We start from the raw sequence: 19,913 nt of genomic DNA, 5'->3' as shown, positions 1-19,913 counted from the left end.
GCTGTGCCTGCCACAGCCATGGATCCCACCCGGGGTCATGTTTGTTTGGCTGCGCCTTTATTGCTCTAAGTGTGAATTTAGCAGCTCCTACCGGGTGAAATACGATTGTCTTTGTGCTCCGTGGCCAGGCTGGGCTTTGCTGAAGTTCTGAGCGCAGCTGCTGCAATGTTTTGGTTTATTAACACAGATACAAGGCAGAGACACAGCCCTGGGCTTCAGCTGCAGGATTTGTGCCCAGATTTGTCCCTTCCCTGCAGATTTGGGGTGATTTGGACACCCAGGGCTGGCTGCCATCCCCATCCCTGGAGAGATCCGTGATCCCTCGTGTCCCAGCCCATCCTTGTGCTGGGCCTTCCCTTCCCTGCAGGCACCGAGGCAGGAATTGCTCTGTTCTCTGCTTTTTCTTGATTTATCTGTTTTTCCCTCACCTGTCTTGCCTTTGTCACCCATATACATCTATCTATCCATGTATCCATCTCCCTATGTACTTATCCAACAACTGACATGCAAATCCCGCAGTGCAGAGGTGTCCAGGCCCATCTGGGACAGCACAGGCTGCTGGAAATATTTCCATTGTTTTGCATTCCCTTTCCCCCTGCCTGTCCCAAAGAACACAGGGGTATCCTGGGCGTGTAATGAAGCCCCTGAAGGGTTGAACAGTTATTTCTTTTCCGCCTCTAACTAATCTTTTTTAATGCTTGACAGGCTCATGTTCTGTAATTGAATGCATTTTTATTTAGAAAATAACATTTAGTGCCACTTTGGATTTCCAATTATTCTTCAATCGGACTTTGAGGGCCTAATGTTTTTGTCACTTGGATGTGTGCAGGAGATGGCAACATCAGAGCAGACAAGAGCAAATTATTTCCACTACTGATTACTAGGCTTGGGAGGAAAATATGCAGGGACAAATTTAGTCTCAGCATAAATGTATGAAAATGAGTTAAAGCACTGCTCCAGCAGCAGCTCTGTGCCGTGGCTCGGTGCGGATGGGAAGCACCTGCCTGGCTCATCCTGCAGCTTCCTGCAACAACCAGGGAATCTTCCGGAGGAGGGGAAGGGAGAGGCTCGGTGACAGTGGAAAGGCCTCCAAGGAATGGGAGCTGCAGAATCCACCTGGATCTGTCTGTGGTGCTCAGGATGGGCTTTGAGGGCCTTGGTGGCACCTCTCATGCAGGAGGAAAAGCCTCCCTGGTAAATCCATTGTGAACCCACAAATAACTCCTCACCAAAGGAGGAGCTGCCTTCTCCCACCTCGTGGGTGTCCTTCATGCTCAGAGAGGACGCAGAGCTTTGATCTGGAGCTGTGTCAGGGCAGGTTTAGGTTGCAGATCAGGAAAGGTTCTTCCCCGAGAGGGTGCTGGGCACTGCCCAGGCTCCCCAGGGAATGAGCACAGCTCCAAGGCTGCCAGAGCTCCAGGAGCCTTTGGACAGCACTGCCAGGGATTTTTCCATTGCTTGCAGTGCCCAGTGGAATTCCACAGCCTGGGAATCGAGAGAGAGTAGCAGGATGTTCCTGTTGGTCTAAATCTGCTGTTGTAGTCTAAACCATTCCTTCAGGGCTCCTCATTAGCCTTGAGACAAATCTGGCACCTTATCACAGGGTGAGATGCCCAAGGACACCATGGGCAGGGCCAGCCCAGCTCTGTCTTCCCTATGGGAAAAGCAAAATGCCTTGTCAGAGCAGTAAATTGGGAGAATCCAAAGTATTTTCCAGTCTCCAACGCAAACAATGAGTTAAACTTCAGCCCAAACTGATTTGGTGCGTGTGGGAAGGGGAGGGCCTGCCGTGCTGGGAGCAAACACAGCGCCTTAGAACGATCAAACCTTCTGTTCTGACAGCTCTCTGTGCTCCCAGGGTTTGATGTGGCCCTGGAGCTCGGCCGTGTTATCTCCTGAGATGTTTTTCTTGGTCCTCACTGACGTGTCCATGTGTGGTAACAGCCCCATGTCCTACACCCGCCACGGGACGCTGGGCTCCTTCTGTGGGGACAAGGGCTTGGAGCTCATTTTCCTCCAGAACTCGAGAGTTTGGGATACGCTTAGGAGGGCTCATTCCTCACACTGGTGGTCAGGTTCCTAAATTATTTTTGACAGCCGCATGTAATGATATACAAATGGGAAAGTGATGGAGTAGCAGAAAATTGACTGGCAAGGACAGCGTGATGGAGTTAGAGAGCAATCCCTGCTAAAAAGCCGTGGAGACTGCGGCGCGTTCCTGGAGCAAACACGGAGCAGGGCCCTCGCCAGGCTGTGGAAGCAGCAATGATACCACTCTGTGACCTTTAAAGCTACTCAGGGCATTCAAGTGCTTTGGATTTTCAAGGCTCTATAAAATTGCACAAACGGGCTGTGCCTGGGACATTTCTCCCAGGTTTCCGCAGTGTTTGAACAATTTGAAGAGCCCTGAATGGTTCAGAAATGGGGAATTGAGGCTTGCTCGTGTTCCTGCCCTGAGTGCAGCAGACCTCTGTGGCTACAGAGAAGATCTGAGCAGGGTCTGGGATGGCTGTGTTGAATCTGCCCCAGAGCTCACCTGGAAAGGCGGCATTCCATGGGATGTGGGCGTCTGAGGGATGAACCTTGCAGCTCTGCCAGCCAGGATTCATAGAATCCTAGAACATAAAAAGGACCCACAGGTTCATCCAGTCCAAATCCTGCATGGGACACCCCAAAATCCCACCCTGTGCCTGAGAGCATTGTCCAAACACTCCTGGAGCTCTGGTAGCCTTGGGGCCGTGTCCGTTCCCTGGGGAGCCCGGGCAGTGCCCCAGCACTGGTCACCCAGCCTGGGATGTGGGATGCTGTGCTGGAAAAGCAGGCAGAGTGAGATGGGCACAGAAGGAGCCAGAGGGGCTGGATGCCCTCGTTTGGTGCCCAGCCCCTCTCTGGGCAGAGCTGCTGCTGAATAATCCTGTCAGTCACACGAGAGGTGCGGGCAGAGCCGGGGTTGGGCCATTGAAACGATGCCTTCGTGTGCCAAGAAAACAAACAGAAAGGGCCAGTCAAAGCTTTTCAGTGTCATTGACACCCTCGGACGTGCCAGAGCCGGGAACAAAGCCGGCATTGAGGCGCAGCACAGCCTGGGAGGCTGCTGGGAGCAGGCAGATGCGGGGCTGTGCCCACCCTGCTGCGCCGCGGCCACTCGGACACGTGGGGCCCTCGCAAGGTGGGTGGCAGGACACGGCCTGGGCTTCCTCCTCAGCGAGGAGGGCGAACAAAATGTGGCCTTGTGTCCCCGTGTGTGCCAGGGGTGGGAGGTGGCCGGGAACTCGGGGGGGTCTGTAGGGACAGCAGCGGGGAGAAGGCACAATGCCAAGGCGACTCCAGCTCTGCCTCCGAGGTGCCAGGAGAGGGGTGGCTTTAGGACACTGGCCCTGACACAGAGTGCTGCCAGCGATTTTGGGCACACCTGGCCTCTGTGCCCTCCGAAAGTGCCCAGCAGAGACCTTCAGCCCATCAGGCTCTGGGGAAGAGCAGCCTGGGGACGGACACGGGGCACCGCTCCGGCCACTGCCACCCCTGTGCTGTGCCCCACTGCACCGCCCTCCCCAGCACTGCTCCCTCGCCCACAAACCGAGGATAATGTTTCCTCTGCTGCTGGCAGCAGCTGTGCTCTTTTGTGTTGTGTGTGCACACGGTGCCCATTCCAGCAGGGCTGCAGCTCCTCTTTAATCTCCGGGCACGCCAGAGACGCGAGGAACGCGCTGCCAGCCCGGGACACCGGTGTTGGGGACCGCCAGGTGTGAGCCAGGTCACTGCCTTTGGCTGCTTTGCTCCAGCAGAGGAAAGCAAGGGTTAATCTCAGGGCCCCAGTGGAGAGAGGGAAATAACCCAGGGAGCCTGGGGTCCCTCGCTGTGCTCCATCTGCCTCCCGTGCATGTGCTGCTCATTTTTCATACTGAACACAGCTGCCGCCAGCAGCTCTGTCCTACCCTGGCTCCTGCCAGTTTTATGAGCAAAGAATAAAGAGGGGGAGCACATAAAGCACCGAGGTTCATTTGCCGGTTGTCAGGCTGCCGGGGCAGCAGGGACCGAGCCATCGCAGCACCTTTTCATTGGCAGCGTTCTTTATTCATCCCCCCAAGCTGCTCTCCTTTTTGGAGGAAGGGACCTGCTGCTGCTCGTGCTTTTATCAAGGCTTTGGCCCTGCTTAGCTGGGTGGGATGGAAGGAGCTGCCTTTCCTGGGATCTCTCCTGGGGTGAAGGCATTGCTGTGCCGAGGTCGATGCCATCAGCCTGTGCTGTGAGCACTGGGGTCTGGCAGAGCCCGCAGGCTGCCCCTCTTCCTTCAGCTGGGTAATTAGGAGCTCTCAGAGAGGGGGAAGAGAGGTCACACATGGACTGGGCCTATTAACCCCGTCCCTTGCCAGCCACCCTGCGGAGAAATGCCCTCAGAGCAGCTGCTCCAGCACGGGCTCCCAGCAGGACGGCGGCTGAGGTGAGGGAAGATCCCCTTCCAGCCCTGCTCCCCCACGCACAGGTGGGGATTCGCCCCCAGTGGGAGTTTAGCAGCTGAAAAACATCGTGCCAGGGACCAGGTTTGGTCCAGAAGGGATGGTTTCATGTCTTTCACATGGCAGAAGGAGCCACCCTGGTAGGGCACCCTGTGCCCTGCTCCCTGCCAGAGGCAGAAGACAGAGCAGGTCATGGATCCACCAGCTCTTCTCCTGGTTTTTGGCATTCCCAAGTTGTCCTTAACCAACTGATCCCTGCAAGTCTCTTAGATGCCATCCACTTTCAGCCTCCTGGGGCAATGATTCCCCCTTGTTCCCAGCCTCACTGGGAGCTGAGGGCTACCAATTCCCACAGAAGTTGGTTAATTTTGTCCTCTCCAATCCCTTCCAAGCCCAGAGCTTTTCCTGGAGCTGATCTGTAGGTAGGCTCAGCAGCAGTCTGCAGGATCCCCCTCGCAGTCTGTTGGGTCTGTTGCTGTACTGACGCCAGTGATATTTATGGAAATATATGCAGAAGTTCCTCCGGCTCTGATGGAGCAGAAATAGTTTCATGGCATTATTTGCCCAAAATGCCACCGTTCTGAGTGCTGAACCCGGACAGTGAGAAGCTGATGTCAAAGCAACTGTTTACAGCAGGAGCTGATGTGGCTTCCAGGGACAAGTGACTTGGCGTTGCAGCCCTGGGAGCATTAATGCAGCAATGCTGAAGTTTGTGTGGAAGCTCTGAGCTCTGAGCCTCCCGTCAGAGCAGCGCCACAGCCCCAGAGCTGCTCTGTGATTCCGCATCTCCCGTGCAGCAAAACAGCAGCCCAAGGAGAAGCAGGTAAAGATCAAAGCGAAACCCTTTGCCCGACCTTCTCTGGCTACAAAACCCATCCCAGCTTTTATTTCCCGTAATGGGAGGCCCTTGGTTGGTGCTCCCACTTTCCCAGGGGCACTTCCAAGCCGCAGGCAGCGCTGTTTGCTCTGCGGTGTGGAGGGAGAAGCAGGGGGTGTTTAAAGTGCTCACTTGTGGTGGCACCGCAAATGAAGTCATGTCCCGAGGGACGGGGATGTTGTGGGGAAGGTCTGATGGGTGAAAACCGCCGTGTTGTGACTCGTGACCCAGCGAAACCCCTAATTGTGTGTTTAAAGCAAACCCCAGGCTGGAGCTGTTTCCTTTGCCTCCGTCTTGGCGCGCTGCCTTTGGCTGTGGGGGGCTCGGATCACTCATCCTGTGGTTAGGGCTGGTCAGGAGTCACCCCCGTCGTTAGGAAAGGAATGTTAAAGGGCTGTTGTGTAAACCAGCCGCTGTCTGAACAGGCTTTGTTTTCAGTGCAAATCCGCTGCAGGGAATGATTTAACCTTCATCTATTCTTTTTTTTTTTTTTTCATTAAATAAGATTTATACAGGTATGGTATTGGAAAGGTCATCCATCCCCCGAGCTGTGGGACGAGCTCTGTGCATTCCTCCCTCTTCGCTTGGCTGTTTTACCCGTGGTTTCAGGCTGGGAATGCACCAAGCCTGGGTTTGTTGCCTTCCTGGGAAATGGATTTATCCCTGCCTGGCACACGGGGCCCCCTCAGCCCTCCTGCCCCCATTCCCACACTCGATGAATTCTCCAGCCAGAGTCACCAGGAGCTGCTGTGTGGCCTTTCCCAAAGGGATCGCATCCCAGCTGGGGGAAAGCGGGGGGTAATTCCCCTCCTCTCCCTCAGGAAATACGGGATGCTGGATCTGCAGCACGGACCTGGGCTTTAAGCTCAGGATCTCTGGATGCTTCGCTGTTCCACACTCCGGCTGCCCCTGGATCCCTGAAATGAGCTATTTTATGTCTTTCTTGTTTACTGATATGTGCTGAGGCTGACTGAGGGGTTTTTTGCAGTTATTTAAGATCCTGTAGCAGCAAAACCTCAGTGGTTGGGCAGTGCAGCCCGGGTGTGCTCCCAGCGCTCTGTTTATCCCGTCGGCTCTGAGCATCCCCAGCCTTGGAGGACACTCCAGCCAGGCACGGAGCTTCACAGGCCGAGGCAGCAGAGCTGGGAAGGAGCTTTTGCAGCTTTTCTAGCAGCAACCTGTTCTCCAGGGCTTTTCTGAACCCTGAGAACAGATGGCTGGGCTGGAGGCTGAGATGCAAGGACAAGGGACTCGTGTTGACATTACCTTTACCGGAGTGCCTTTCATCATTAGCATGTAAATGCCACCAAACACCCAGGAATTATCCATCTATGATCTCTTCATTAGAAGAGGCCTCTGATCAGGTTAATCTCACTTTCCCAGCGTGGAAAGGAGGATGCTGAGCAGCTGTACCCACCAGCAAGGGGAAACGGAGTGAATTTCTGAGAGGGAAGGATGCTGCGAGCATCGGGTTTGAAGTGGCTCGTCAGTGATTGCTTTGGCTCTTGCACAGCACTGCCAGGGCTGAAACAGCAGCGCTGATGGTGGTGATTGAGCCTGATGGGCCTTGAGCTCTGGGGCAGGTGGCCTGGAACACCTTGGGTGGGTGCTGAGCAGCCCAACTCTCCTGCGGGCAGGAGGGAAGTGGGGGAAGCTTCCAGCCCCGTGCGTTTTCCATCCTCTCAGTGATCTCCTCTCCCTCTTGAGAAGCAGAAGCCAAAGCAAGCATGGGGGAGGGTGGAGGAAATGTGTTTTAACAGTAAATACGGCCTTGTAATTTATCAATGCAGAGTAATTGAAGTAATTTCATGTCGGTTTTAAATGCAGCGCCCAGGGATCTAATCTATCTGTCTAATATTAATGGGGAATATTTGCTTGCCTCATTCATTCATTACTGTTTTCATTAAGACTCTAGTCCCATTTAGGAGTCTGTTTGTCATTTTAAACTCTTCTGTTTTATCTTAGCCTGCCACAATCCTTTTTAACAACTTAAGTGAATTCGTGAGTTGCAGGCTGGCAGCTTGGGGGAAGGGGCTCTGCTGTCTGGCGTGTGCTTTTCCTGGGGAGACAGGAGAAACAGACGGCTGGAGGCACCCGCAGGCAGCAGGCTCTGAGCTTCCCTGGGATCCACACCCCGGAGACTCAGGGCTTTCAGAAGGAGCTGGGTGTCTGCGCTGCCCAGCATGGAGATCCCTGCTTGGACTCAGCTGCAGGGACCCTGGCTTTGGAGGCTCCATCATTTCCAAGCCAGCCCAGGCAGGTGCTCGGAGCAGGGATGTTGCTGATGAGTGCTCAGGGTGTTCCCAGCTGGGTGCTCTCGTTCCTCCCAAGGTGTGTCCCCCCTCTAAGGCATCCCCACCTTCAGGATATCACAGAACCTCAGAAGGTCTGGCTTGAAAGGGACATTAAAGCTCATCCAGTGCCACCCCTGCCATGGCAGGGACACCTCCCACTGTCCCAGGCTGCTCCAAGCCCCGTCCAGCCTGGCCTTGGGCACTGCCAGGGATCCAGGGGCAGCCACAGCTGCTCTGGGCACCCTGTGCCAGGGCCTGCCCACCCTCCCAGGGTGGAATCTCTTCCCACTGCCCTATGCCAGGGGCTCTGTCCCTGTCCCCACACTCCTCCTGGATGAGTCCCCACACCCCGGAGCTGGGAGGAGCCCAGGGAGCTCTGCTGGGGTGCCCACGGAGCATCACCTGCAGTGCTGGGTGGGCAGCAGGGCTGGGCATCCCTGAGCTGGAGGCATCCAAGCCTAATTAGAGTCCTGGGAAACAGGAGCATTGTGCTGCTAATGACTCTCTGGCAAAATGTTCCAGCTAAAACAGTAATTTCAATAAGCACAGCCCAATTGTGAGTGTTGAACACCTAATTACATTGGTTACTGCTCCAAAATTATTCCGAATTCTATTTGTGCCGTTTTCTCACCGAACAGAGAGGGGAAGAAGTGCACACTTTATAATCATTCACCTTAATTAATTTTCTGAGCTTCTGTTAAAACTTTTAAATGACTGCAGGGAGCACATCAGGAGTTCCGTGGCAGCCAGGCAAAGCACGGAACGCAGAGGCCGTGAACTGATGTGAGATGAAAGTTTGCTGTGTTGGATTGATCCCCACCTGAGCCCACAAATTTTGGAAGGCTGCCCCCCTTTTATCCTGATTAATTAGTTCCCCCGAGGTCTGGGCTAATCAGGCTGCAAAGGGCAATGCTCATCAGCGGGGTGGCCTCGCCCAGCGGTGTCAGAAGATGGTGCCAACACGTCAGGAAGCCACTGGTGATGGCAGCAGTGATGTCCCCTGGCAGGAGCACTTGGATGTGCCCCTGGCTGCTCCAGACACATCACCCTGGAATCCAGAGCGCGCCCAGAGGGGAATCCCACAGGAGCAGGGCGGCTGTGTCACCCTGGCTGGGGAGGAGCAGGGGAGCTCCTGCCTGGATCAGGATCCTGATTTCCAGGAACTCACTTGACCCTTTCCGTTCAGTCAAGAACAGAATTGCAGCTCCCCTGAGGTGTGGTGGTTTTCCAGGGATCCAGGGATGTGGATCCATCACAGCCTAACCCTGTCCCTGTGGGGGCGACCTTCAGCATCCCACTCCTCATTATTGGCACGTGTACACCCTCACCACTCCCTTTTCTTGTCAGGGAGAGGTTCTCTGGGTCAGTTCTGCAAGACACACAGTGGTTTAGTGTCCCAACAGAGGAGAATCTGCTGAGGGTCCTGTCCTCCCCAGCTGCCATCCCTGTGTGGGGACACCAGGCTGTCACCAGCACCCTGGGGCAGGAGCAGCTCGGAGGAGCCGGCCAGGAATGAATGTGAGGCTGCACCTCATTATTTAATCCATGAATTTTGCTGCATTTGCCATTCCAGAAGCCACTGGGAATACCTCAGCCAGGTCTGCGCTCCAGATTTTATTTCAGCGTTGAAGATGAAAGAATTGCTTCCTGATTTTGTGTGTGCACCAGGCTTTTCCAGCTCTGGAGGCAGTGGGCACACGGAGATGGAGGCGGCCGTGCATCCCTGGCCCCACAATTCCCAGATGCAGATGGTCCGTGCGAGGCAGGAGGCAGAGCTGGTGCTGCCAAGGCACTTTGGAGCAGTGACTGTCACACAGAGCTGGCACTGGTGTGCCAGTCTGAGCAGGGGGTGGATGCCAGGGTGGGATCCCAAATGCTGGGCTGAGCCTCCACCCACAGCTGGGAGCTGAGGGAGGGTGAGGGATGGGACACCTGGTGCCTGTGCCACGCAGGGGGCACCTGCCCCTGTGCCACCTCCTGCACAGGCCCACCCTGCAGCCCCGGAGCGTCACTGTCGCCTGCCAGGGCAGAGGAGGAGCTGCCAGAGTGAACAGACCGAGCATCCCATGGACGGTCACGTGCAGCCCGCGCTGGAGATGAAAACCCATTTCCCCTCCTGCAGGTTTGCACGAGCCTGTGCTGCTCCTGGGAGCGGGGCTGGGATCTCTGCCTGGCACTTTGTTATTCCAACAAACCCCGCTCAGATGTTCCATATTGATGTGATGATTAACTCGAGCCGTGGTAAACCACAGGAAAGCATTTGTCTGCAGGAGCCTGTGTGCCAGAACACGAGGCTGCTCCGAGCCCTGCCGGGATGCTGGGCCGGATGGATGGAGGAAACTCTGGCTTGAGGACAATTTTCCTGCTTGAGCAAGCCTCACTTCGGGATATTTGCTATTTTTTCAGTCTTCCTTGCTTCCCAGAGGAGGCTGTCCTCGCTTTCATCACCTCCCTCAGGAGCCTGGCGCGGTACGAGGAGGGTGTGAGGGAGCCAAGGAGATGGGAATGTTTGGAGAAGCTCTGATCCCTCACTCGGGGAGTGATCCGGTCCCCTGTGCTCCAACACAGCGTGTCCTCATCAGATGTTAATGAGGTTCTTAGAGCAGCAAAGCCAAACCTCTGCAAAGGTTGCCTGGATCAGAGTTGAAGGGGCTCTCTCCGCGTGCATCTGCAGCGCCGTAATTAAATAATCCCCTCGTAGCCATGGCAACGTTGTCTCCGTGTCCTCTCCCACTCGCTGCTGCTCTGCCAGAACTTCCAGGTGTTGATTTGGTTCTGACAGCCCGGTGGGGGCTCTGAGAACCCTCCCTGAGCTGGGGGCATGGGAGAGCAGAGCTGGTCCTGCAGGAGAGGCTGGACCTGGCGGGAGAGCTGCCCCTCACCTGCTCTGTGCCTTCCTGTGGCACAGGAATTGATCCTGGAGCCATTCCCACCCTTGGGAGCTCCACAGCATTGTGGGGATGCTCCTCAGTTATTTGTGGCTAAAACTCCCCCTCTCCCCTCTCCTCTGTGCCCTGGCTCTGCCCCAAGGATTCATTTCGCGCATCCCACTCGCTCCTGGTCCTTCCACACTCATTGCTGGCGTCAGTCTCGGTGTGTCTGAGATCTCCACGAGTCAGGAACAGCAGTTTCCAGGTAGGAATTTCCACAGCCCGAAGCAGATTGCACCCACGTGTCTTGCTCAGCACAGCCAGAGTGTTCCCATCCCTGCACACTGGGATTTTTCTTGGCAAAGGTGCCCAGCAGGATGTTCCACCTGGAGCTGAGCATGGAGGCACAGGAGGAGGAGCAGTGGGAACAGGAGTCTGTCAAACTTCTTACAGCCCCTGAGAAAGTCTCACTTTATTTTCCCTGTCACCCTGACACATTAATGGCTGCAGCTGAGGCATCCTCCTTGCTCCTTCCCACACTTTTCCACATCTCCTGCCCCAGCACAAAGCAGAGTTTTCTCATGAATAAAGGAAAGAATCAAATCTCATTGGAAAGTTCATCAACTTTGGGCTCCTGCTCAGTGAGTGATAGATGGCTTTAATTACACTGAACTAGTTGGCATCTCTACTCCACTCCCCAAAGTCATTAAAAATTGATTTTCTGTTTGAACTCCAGCCCCCCGAGGGGTCTGTGGGCAGCGTGCCGTGGCTGTGGGATGCTCCAGGGGCTGTCTCCAGCCAGGGGAGGTCACAGGCCTGGGCTGGTAGCACGCAAAAGCTGTGGAAACTTTGCTTTGGCTGCTTATTTTAGGTATTTATTTATTTATTTATTTATTTATTTATTTGGAACTGGTTTCTTGCACTTATTTGTTCCGGGGGCTGGCAGAGTTGGAATTCATGTGTTTTGGAGAGACCGTATTGACTTTTTTTTTTTTTTTTTTTTTTAAATTTATTTTATTTTGCTGCTCTTATGGGTCAGGCAGTCATGGAAAGCAGTAATGAGACTTTATCATTTAATGGTTGAGCAGCAGGTTCGTTTTGGCACAGGGAGCAGGGAGAGAGGTCACAGTCAGGCAGGGGGGAGCAGGGCTGTGCCCTCAGGAGTGAGGAGATCCCCCGGCAGTGTTGGATTCTTGGCTGTTGTCCTTCACACAGATGCTCCTCTGCAGACATTGTTCAAAATCTCTGTGTGGTTTTTAAAGAATTACCATGTGCAGAAGCCGCAGCTCCTGAGCAGAAAAAGAAACGAAGCGCTCAACATCAAATCATCTCTAATGAACTCTTATTCACATAATTCCAATCCTCTGTTATTTATAGAGCGCAGCGAGAGCATCCAGCTCCTCACAAACACGAAACAAGCCCTGAGCTGCATTTAAATCACAGGGACAGATCCTGCCAAGCCTCCCTTTGTTGGGGATCCACAGTGCCGGGTGATTTTGGGGCTGTCCTGACCTTCAGGCTGGGTCCGAGTTCAGCGTGCTGGGCAGATTTTAGGGGAAACCCAGCGACCTCCCTGGGTGCTCCTGTGCTGGCTGGTGTCTCCCACAGGGAATGCTGAGAGCTGTGGGATGCTTGTTTGGTTTGAAGAGCACGTGTTTGCTTCTGGTTCTCCACCCAGGAGCAGCGTGATGGCTGCAGCACTGGTCTGCACTGGGAAATGCTGGGGTGGGGTGGATGTGGGCAGTGTCAGCACCAGGCAGGGTGCAGGAATAAGTCCTGGCTGGGCTGTCCTGGGGGGCTGTGCTGCCTCCAGCCCCTGGGGTCGGTCCCACCCCACGGTGCTGTCCCTAAAGTGCTTTTTGCTCCTTAGAAGGGAGAGGCAAAGCAGGAAAAAACACCTGACCTGTGGCCACTCGAGGTGTAGACCCTGCGAGGACACCCCAGGCCCCCTCTGCAGCCAGGAATCAAACCCAAGCCCTTCATTTCCACCTCTGACCCTGAATTTCTCTTCTCCATTCCCGAAGCTCTTTCATCCATCACTGGCTGAGGGCATTCCCACCTCTGCCCCTCATTTCCAGGGTCCCAAACCGAGCCCTCCACCCATCCCACGGGCTCCACGTCGGCGAGAAAACACCAACCCCGCGCTTCCCTGGGTGATCTCTGTTCCAGGAAAAGCTGTTGAGTGGGGCTGAGGAAACAAGAAGAATAGCAGCCCTATTGGTGTCGTCCTCAGAGAGGAACTGGGTTCTCACTGTGTCAACAGCACTTGGCGTGACAGTGGCCGTTGTTTGGGGAGACACTGCTCCTTTCAGAGCCGGCTGCTGGGAGCCGGGTGCTGTTTTGACGGACAGAGCCGGTGCAATCCAACAGTTGTTTGAATTCCCAGCCAGTTGCAGGCATCGCTCCCGGGGCCCGAGCGCTGCAGGGAGGCTGGGAGAGGATTATCTGCAGTATTTGGTGGGAGAAATGGAAATAGAACCACAGGATCACGGAATGGTGTGGGCTGGGAGGGAGCTTGAAGATCATCCGGTTACACCTGGACACCTTCCACTCTCCCAGGTTGTTCCAAGGTCTGTCCAGCCTGGCTTTGAACACCTCCAGGGACAGGGAGTCCACAGCCTCTTGGGAAACCTGTTCCTGTGCCTCCCAACCGTATGGGAAGGAATCTCTTCCATACATTGTAGAGGGACAGAGCAGGAGCTCTGTGCAGAGATGGGATGCAAGCCCACCCTGCTGCTGGAGGTGGCAAAGGACGGGTTGGAAAGGTTCAAGTGGTTAAAAAGGTTAAAAATGTCTTTGCTGGAGCCAAGCAGTGACCTGTGGTTAAAGCCTGGTGTCGTTTTGAAGCCTTTGGGGTTTCAGTGCTGGTAAATAGGTGAGGGCCGTGCTGCACCTCAGCATCAGGCAGGGACCTTCCTCATGTGCTGTGGGTGGGAGAGGGGTTTACAGCAGTGTTTGGGGTTGTTCCCACCTGTGCTTCCCTCTGTGGCATCCCTGCCTGGAAGGGACAGCAATCCCCAGGGGGTCAGGCTTGGGGCCAGCGTGGCTGCTGCTGGAAGGGCTCAGAGGGGCCAAAGCAGTGAAACACCCACCCAGACTAAACAAGCTGCCAAAATGCCCGTGATTTATTGCCTGCAGCAGCTCCCCTGGGAGAAGGGTGAGAGAGCAAAGCATAAATCAGGGAGGAGAGGACTCAGCTCCAGCCACAGCGGAGGTCTGGGCAGGGGGGCTCAGGGGTTTGAGGAGCCGACGGCGCCGTGGGAGCCCGGCTGGGGCTCTGTGTGCCCAGGACTCGCCCAAGGGACGGGGTGACCTCATGTCTCAGTCTCCAGTAATTCCTATTCTCGCATGTTGGAACAAATTCATTTCAGGCTGTGGATTTGCTGTTGTGTTCCGTGACTCCGAGGGGCGAAGTGGGACCTGGGGCTGCTCCGGCTTTGCTGTGGGGGACCAGCTCTGAGAATGTGTGGTTCCCTTACAGGTGTCCCGGGTGCCCGTGGAGTCCTGTGAGCAGTACACGACCTGCCAGGAGTGCCTGAGCTCGGGGGACCCCCACTGCGGCTGGTGCTCCCTCCACCACATGTAAGTCCAGCCTTGGCTGTTTCCTGGTGATAAAAGCAGCTTTCAAGGCTTCTGAGTGCCTCCACGCAAAACGAATTAGGCTGAAGTTCCTTAAATCCATTTTTCTCTCCTTCGGACATTCCCTGCATTGCAGCGCAGATGCCATTGGAGATCCCTGAGCTCCCGGGGAGAGGTGAAGGGAAATAAACTCCTGCTCCAGGAGCAGTGGGTCGCCCACAGTGTGGGCAGGGGGATGTGGACACAATGGAAAACCAAAATTTAAACTGGTGGGAATGGAGGCCTGGTGGTTTGCACACTCCTGCTCCTTGCCCAGGTTGTAAATCCCAAATAATGTGAAATTTTTAAAGGCAACAGTAGATGTGAATCTGTGAGTGGGGCTTTGCTTCCAGCGAGGTTACAGCCCCAGAGCAGAGCACAGAGCCCTTTTAAATGCACCAGGAAAGGAGACTGAAATCCTGCAAGGGGAGGTCAGGGGTCTCTGCTCCAGCCGTTCCCGGGGGGATCCGGCAGCGGGCTCGGAGCTGGCAGCCCCCCTCACACTGCCAGGCACAAAGGGCTGAGGGTGCTTTTCTCCAGGGGAACTCCAGGAAATTCTCTCTGCATTCAGGAGGTGTCCGTGCCCTTCCTTTCTCTGCCCTGCCATAATAACGAGCACTTCCTAAGGCGGAAGGGAGACCACCGGGCAGAGGAGCTCGGGGGAGGAGGGGAAGGCCTGGGGAAGGCTGGAGCAGGGGAATAGAAATCCCTCCGGCCCCGTGCCAGCTCGCAGAGCGGCCCCGTTACTGCACGGAGAGCGTGGCAATGGGGGAGGCAGAGTTCAGGGCCCCGCACAGCAGCGCTTGGCCCCTTGCCTGAGGAGCAGGTGCTGGAGGGGAGCGGGGAGCTGCAGGCTCCTCCGCAAATCCGGCCTGGATTCGGGGCTTTGGGGTGCAGAGCAGCTCCCCACAGCGGGTTTGGTTTTTGGCCACACTTGGGGAGGTGCAGGAGAAGCAGCTCAGCCCCTGAGCATCACACAGGCTCCTCTCAGGGAAGGGCTGGGGACAGCAGCAGAGCTCTGAGCATCCCACAGCAGCACCTCAGGGCACTCTGGGCATCCTTTGGGGTTTTTCAGCTGTTTTCCTTTGCAAACAGGCCTGTCCTGCCCTACAGCTGAGCCACCCTTTGTGCAGTCATGTCCGAAAGTCTTCACTGCCACAGCTCCTTCTTCAGAAGGGAATTATTTCCATCCCTGGGCATTCCCACCCCTCGGGCTCTGCCCCTGGGGCAGCCACCCCAGTGTGCCCTCCCAGGGACAGCGGGTGGGGAGGGGACGCTGCAGCAGGGGCTGTGCTGGGGCTGTTGCTGCTGCTCCTGCTGCAGCTCCTCCGAAAGGATCACCGAGCACTTCCCTCATGCTAATGAGCTGGATCTTCACAAGCCACCTGGGAGGCAGGTAAAGGTTGTTATCTTCATTTTGCAGAGACAAAACCCTCAATGACAAGAGGAGAGAAAAGTGTCATTTCCTCTGCCCTTTTGGCCATGACATTTCGGCATCAACCTATTCCCAACAAGGGCTCCTCCCCGATGGGATTTCTCAACTCTCCCTTCAAGCATCTGCACTTCAGAGCAGTGATCATTTTTTAGCCTTTTTTTAAGCTGTAAATAATTGAGTTTATCTTACTGTTCCTTGAAGCCTCTGTCATCTTTGTTTGGAGGCCCCAAGTGCTGGAGTGTTTGTATTTAATATGTCATCTCTCCCCTTTAATTCTCACACATTCATGCTTACAGCTGGAGCAGCTGCTCTGTGGAAGGGTGGTGGGTCAGGGGGTGACGCTCACACTGTGTTTAGGGATGGCTGAAAGGGTGAGGGGCAGAGGAGGAGGTGATTTGTTCATCCTCTGCATGGACAGAGGGATCCTTTGCTCTTTGGGAGTGATCAGAGGCCTCCAGGAGATTGTTACAGGATCTCTCCAGCCCAGTGGGATCTGAAGCCTGCAAGACTTCCCCGTGCTGCTCTCTGCAAGTGTGTTATTGTCTCCAGGCCTATTTATCTCTGTTGGGGCTGTTGCCATAAGTAGGATGATAAAAAAGAGCCATTCCAGCGAGTCAATGAGATAAAGGCTCCAGTCAAGAGCTCACTTTAGGGCTATCTTAGAGATTCACTTAAACCTCGATATTTCTTCCTTTGGCACCATTCATATTTAGCTCCATTATGCTCCAGGAGAAAAGGTACAAAAGGGAGAGGGTGAGGAGAGCAGCCCCAGCGTCTGTTGGGGATCACAGGGGTGGTTTGGAAAGGGAAAGTGGAAACCTCACTTATCCTCATCTAAAGCAAACGGCCTCACTCCCACTGTCCCATAGAATCCCACAGTGGGTGGGTTCGAAGGGACCTTAAAGGCAAATTTGTCATCTGCACCCATGGAGGGGGGTTGGAAGGAAAGGATTTTCCCCAAATGACATAAACCAGGAAATCCTGGAGGGATGCCAGCACCACAGTCTGGTTTGAGACACTGAAAGTCCTCCCTTGGTTCCCAGTGGGTGCTCTGCTGGAAACAGCGGAATTTCCCTCTGCTCCAAGGACACCTGCAAGAGAAAACAGGGATAAGGAGCCATGCTGGAGCCCATGGAATGCCAGCAGCAGTCCCAGCCACCTTGGCATGCTCAGAGCGTGCGTCCCTGCTGCTGGGAATGGGATAGAGCTGGGAGCTCAGGGCGTGAGCACCAGCCAAGCACCGCTGGCAGCAGCTGGAAGCTCCCATTCCTGGCCGTGTCTCGCACTCAGCTCCAGGAGGAGATGATTAGTGAGCTGTGTGGGTTCAATTAGGACAGAGGCATCATCCTGCCCCTGCCTGTTACTGCTTTCTGCTTTAGTTCCTGTGCAGATGATGAGTTCATGGCTCGTCCCACACCACCAGCACATGGGATTAGCAGCTCTCAGTTGTGTCCCAGTGCAGGAATTACTCATGGGATACTCACGGTTTGTCTTTTTGCTGATCACAGAATATTTTCCAGCACCCTTTGCTCCTAACCTGGTGCCCAACACCTGCTCCCTGTGCGGGCATCACCAGGTCCTGCTGCGGAACATCTCCCCGGGGGTTTTGGGTGCGTTCTGTGCTCTGGGTGGGTGTTCTTGTGCTGAGTGCTCGTGTGTGGCAGGTGCTCCCCGAGGGACCGCTGTGAGCGGGCAGAGGAGCCGTTCCGCTTCGCAGGGAGCATCAGCCAGTGCCTGAGTGTGACGGTGCAGCCCAGCAGCATCTCCGTGTCCGAGCACAGCCTCCCGGTGAGCAGGGATGGGGGCTGCGGGAGAGGCACCTCCAGCAGGGAACACTCCACGCTCCAGCCTTTCTCCCTTCCCTCTGGCACAAGTGTTTTCTCATGAAGTCACGCTCGCAGAAGGACAGGGGAGCCAAGGGGTCACCCGAGCTGGGGAAGGAGCCGGAGGGGGGACGGCAGAAACAAATTCCCCTTCCCCTGGTGCCCCAGCTCACATTTCCCTTGGTCTGGTTTCTGTAGCTGGTGAAAGGAAAGCCTTTGTTTCCCAAAAAGCTCCTCTGTGAGCAGCGCTCGGGCCTGGCTCTCCGAAGCTTCCCAGCTGTTGCTGCCGGAGCCCCCCAGCCCCCTGTGGCTGCTGGTCCTGCTGCCTCCCCTTCCCAGGCTGCCCTCAGAACCCCGAGTAAAAATGGTGTGGGGAGAGGGGACTCAGCCCTCCAGGCACTGGTTTGCCATGGGGACACTGCCCAGCTGTGATGGGGACACTGGGGACTTGCTCCTGCCAGGCCAGGGCAGGGTGGTCTGTCCTGTCCATGCAGTGGGAGGGGAGGTGGATTGAGCTCAGGGGTTTGGGGACAGTCACTGCTGCTCTCAGGGTCCTGCCATAGGCTTTGGGGGCGGCAAAACTTCTGTAGAGCAACCAGGGGACAAAAATCTGCCATTGCCACCACTCCTGACCTGCAGCGCCCAAAGGCTCAGCGGGGTGGGTTTGTATCCATAAAGAACATCCTTGGCTTCCTTTTTCCCCCTCCCTTTCCCATGAAAGGGCAGCTGGCCAGAACCTGTGGGCAGGTGGGTGATTTGAGGGGGTCATTTTGAAAGGGAAAACAGTTGGGACAGAGAATTTGAGGGAGATCTGGGAAGCTCTGCCTGCTCACAGCTCTGTTTCGCTCCCCGGTGTCCCTGCTGCAGCTCAGCCTGCAGGTGAGCGACGCTCCAGACCTGAGCGCCGGCGTCAGCTGCCTCTTCGGGAACCTGACGGAGGTGGAGGGGCAGGTTTCGGGCAGCCAGGTGGTTTGTGTGTCACCGCCAGCCAAAGATGTCCCTGCCATCCCTGTGGATCAGGGTAAGTGATGACTCCTGAGCGGTGACACGGTGTCAGACAGCGCGGGGCAGCTTTGGGAGTATCAGCTGAGTGGAGCAGAGCCTTTGGGGCTGCTGCCGGAGAAATTCGTGCTCCTGTCAAAGCCTATTGAACCCAGGGAGCTTCATCCTTAGGAAATGCATCCCACACAGGGCAGGATGGGCTGGCAGCAGGCAGCAGGGAGTGCTTGCCCTGTCCTTACACCCTCCCTGCGCTGCCAGACAGCTCCCAGGGCAGGACAGGAGCCGTCTGTCCCCTCCAGGGTGGCTCACAGGTGGCCAGGAGCTCTCATCCCTGCCAGACGGGGTGAATCTGGGAAGCAGGAATCTCCCCTAGGCCTGGCTCAGCACCCACAAGTACTGGCTGCAGTTTCTCTGTTTCGGTGCTGGTCTCTGGGTTGTCTCCTCATTAATGTCACCACTGTCATATTTTCTCTTCCCGTAACTGAAACGCCACTGGCTTGGAGTTCATCTTCCCCTTGGCATCCTTCCAGGTGTCCACGGTGCCTCCCTGCTGATGTCTTTGTATTTCTGAGGCATTTTATGGAGTCTGAGACTTGGGGAACACCGGGGGGCCCAGAGCCCTGTAGCAGCAGGACCAGGATAGGCTTCCCCACAGCAGCCCCAAAAGAGCAATCTGCTCTTAATTGACCCAGAGCAGAGGCTCCTGGAGAGCTCCGCTGGTGCTTCACTTGTTTCCAGCAGTGGCTCCTGTTCTAGGAGATAATTCTGGGACATTATGCCCAGAGAAGCTGTGGATCCTAATCCCTGGAAGTGTTCAAGGGTGGGGCTGGATGGGGTTTGGAGCAACCTGGGATGGTGGAAAGTGTCCCAGCCCATGGCAGCGGGTTGGAATGAGATGATCTTTCCCTTCCAACCCAAACCTTTCCATGATTCCACGATTCTATTCCTGGGCTGCCTCTCAGAACAGTCTCACTTCTTATACCGGAGACTGACTCAGGAACAGGGCGAGATTCCAAAATCATCCCAAGGCAGCGTTTCCCCTGTGTCTCTGATGCATTTTGCCATCAGGGCTGGTTTTTTGGAGGCACTGTTGGACACAGACACCCCGGGGTGTTCGGGGGCAGGGTGTGGGTGGAGGTCCTGGTGGGTGGGGGAGCAGGGAGATGAAACCTCGAGCTCCCCAGCAGCAGGTGGCTCAGCGGGCGGGCAGTGGGCAGCAGATCAGCCCGGGTGTGCTGCTGTCCCCTCGCTCCCGCGGGCAGGAGTGACGGGCTCTGCTCTGCATCCCCAGACTGGTTCGGCGTCGTGCTCCAGCTGAAGTCCCGGGAGACGGGCAGGACCTTCGTCAGCACCGAGTTCAAGTTCTACAACTGCAGTGCCCACCAGCTGTGAGTGCTCCTTCCCCACCCTCAGCAGAGCCAAAAACCAGCCCAGAAAATTTGGGGGATGGGCGTGGGACCGGCCAGGGGGGTTGGCACGGTGCGCGGGTCGCAGCACGCACGGTGCGGGCCAAGGGCAGCCAGCAGCCCGGGTCTGC

At 55.8% G+C, this 19,913-nt stretch overlaps 1 protein-coding gene across 1 annotated transcript in view; it reads left to right on the top strand.

Moving 5' to 3' along the window:
• PLXNA2 (plexin A2) overlaps window positions 1-19,913 on the top strand; it is a 143,364-nt gene that overhangs the window by 65,140 nt on the left and 58,311 nt on the right. The window contains 4 exon segments of the mRNA XM_008638949.2: window positions 13,980-14,080; window positions 17,216-17,339; window positions 18,242-18,395; window positions 19,668-19,764. Of these exon segments, the coding sequence (XP_008637171.1) occupies window positions 13,980-14,080; window positions 17,216-17,339; window positions 18,242-18,395; window positions 19,668-19,764 (476 nt within the window).

This window comes from Corvus brachyrhynchos, unplaced genomic scaffold, assembly GCF_000691975.1.
Source record: "Corvus brachyrhynchos isolate BGI_N302 unplaced genomic scaffold, ASM69197v1 scaffold338, whole genome shotgun sequence".
Classification (NCBI taxonomy): Eukaryota; Metazoa; Chordata; class Aves; order Passeriformes; family Corvidae; genus Corvus; species Corvus brachyrhynchos.
This window is presented reverse-complemented; position numbering and strand designations above follow the sequence as displayed.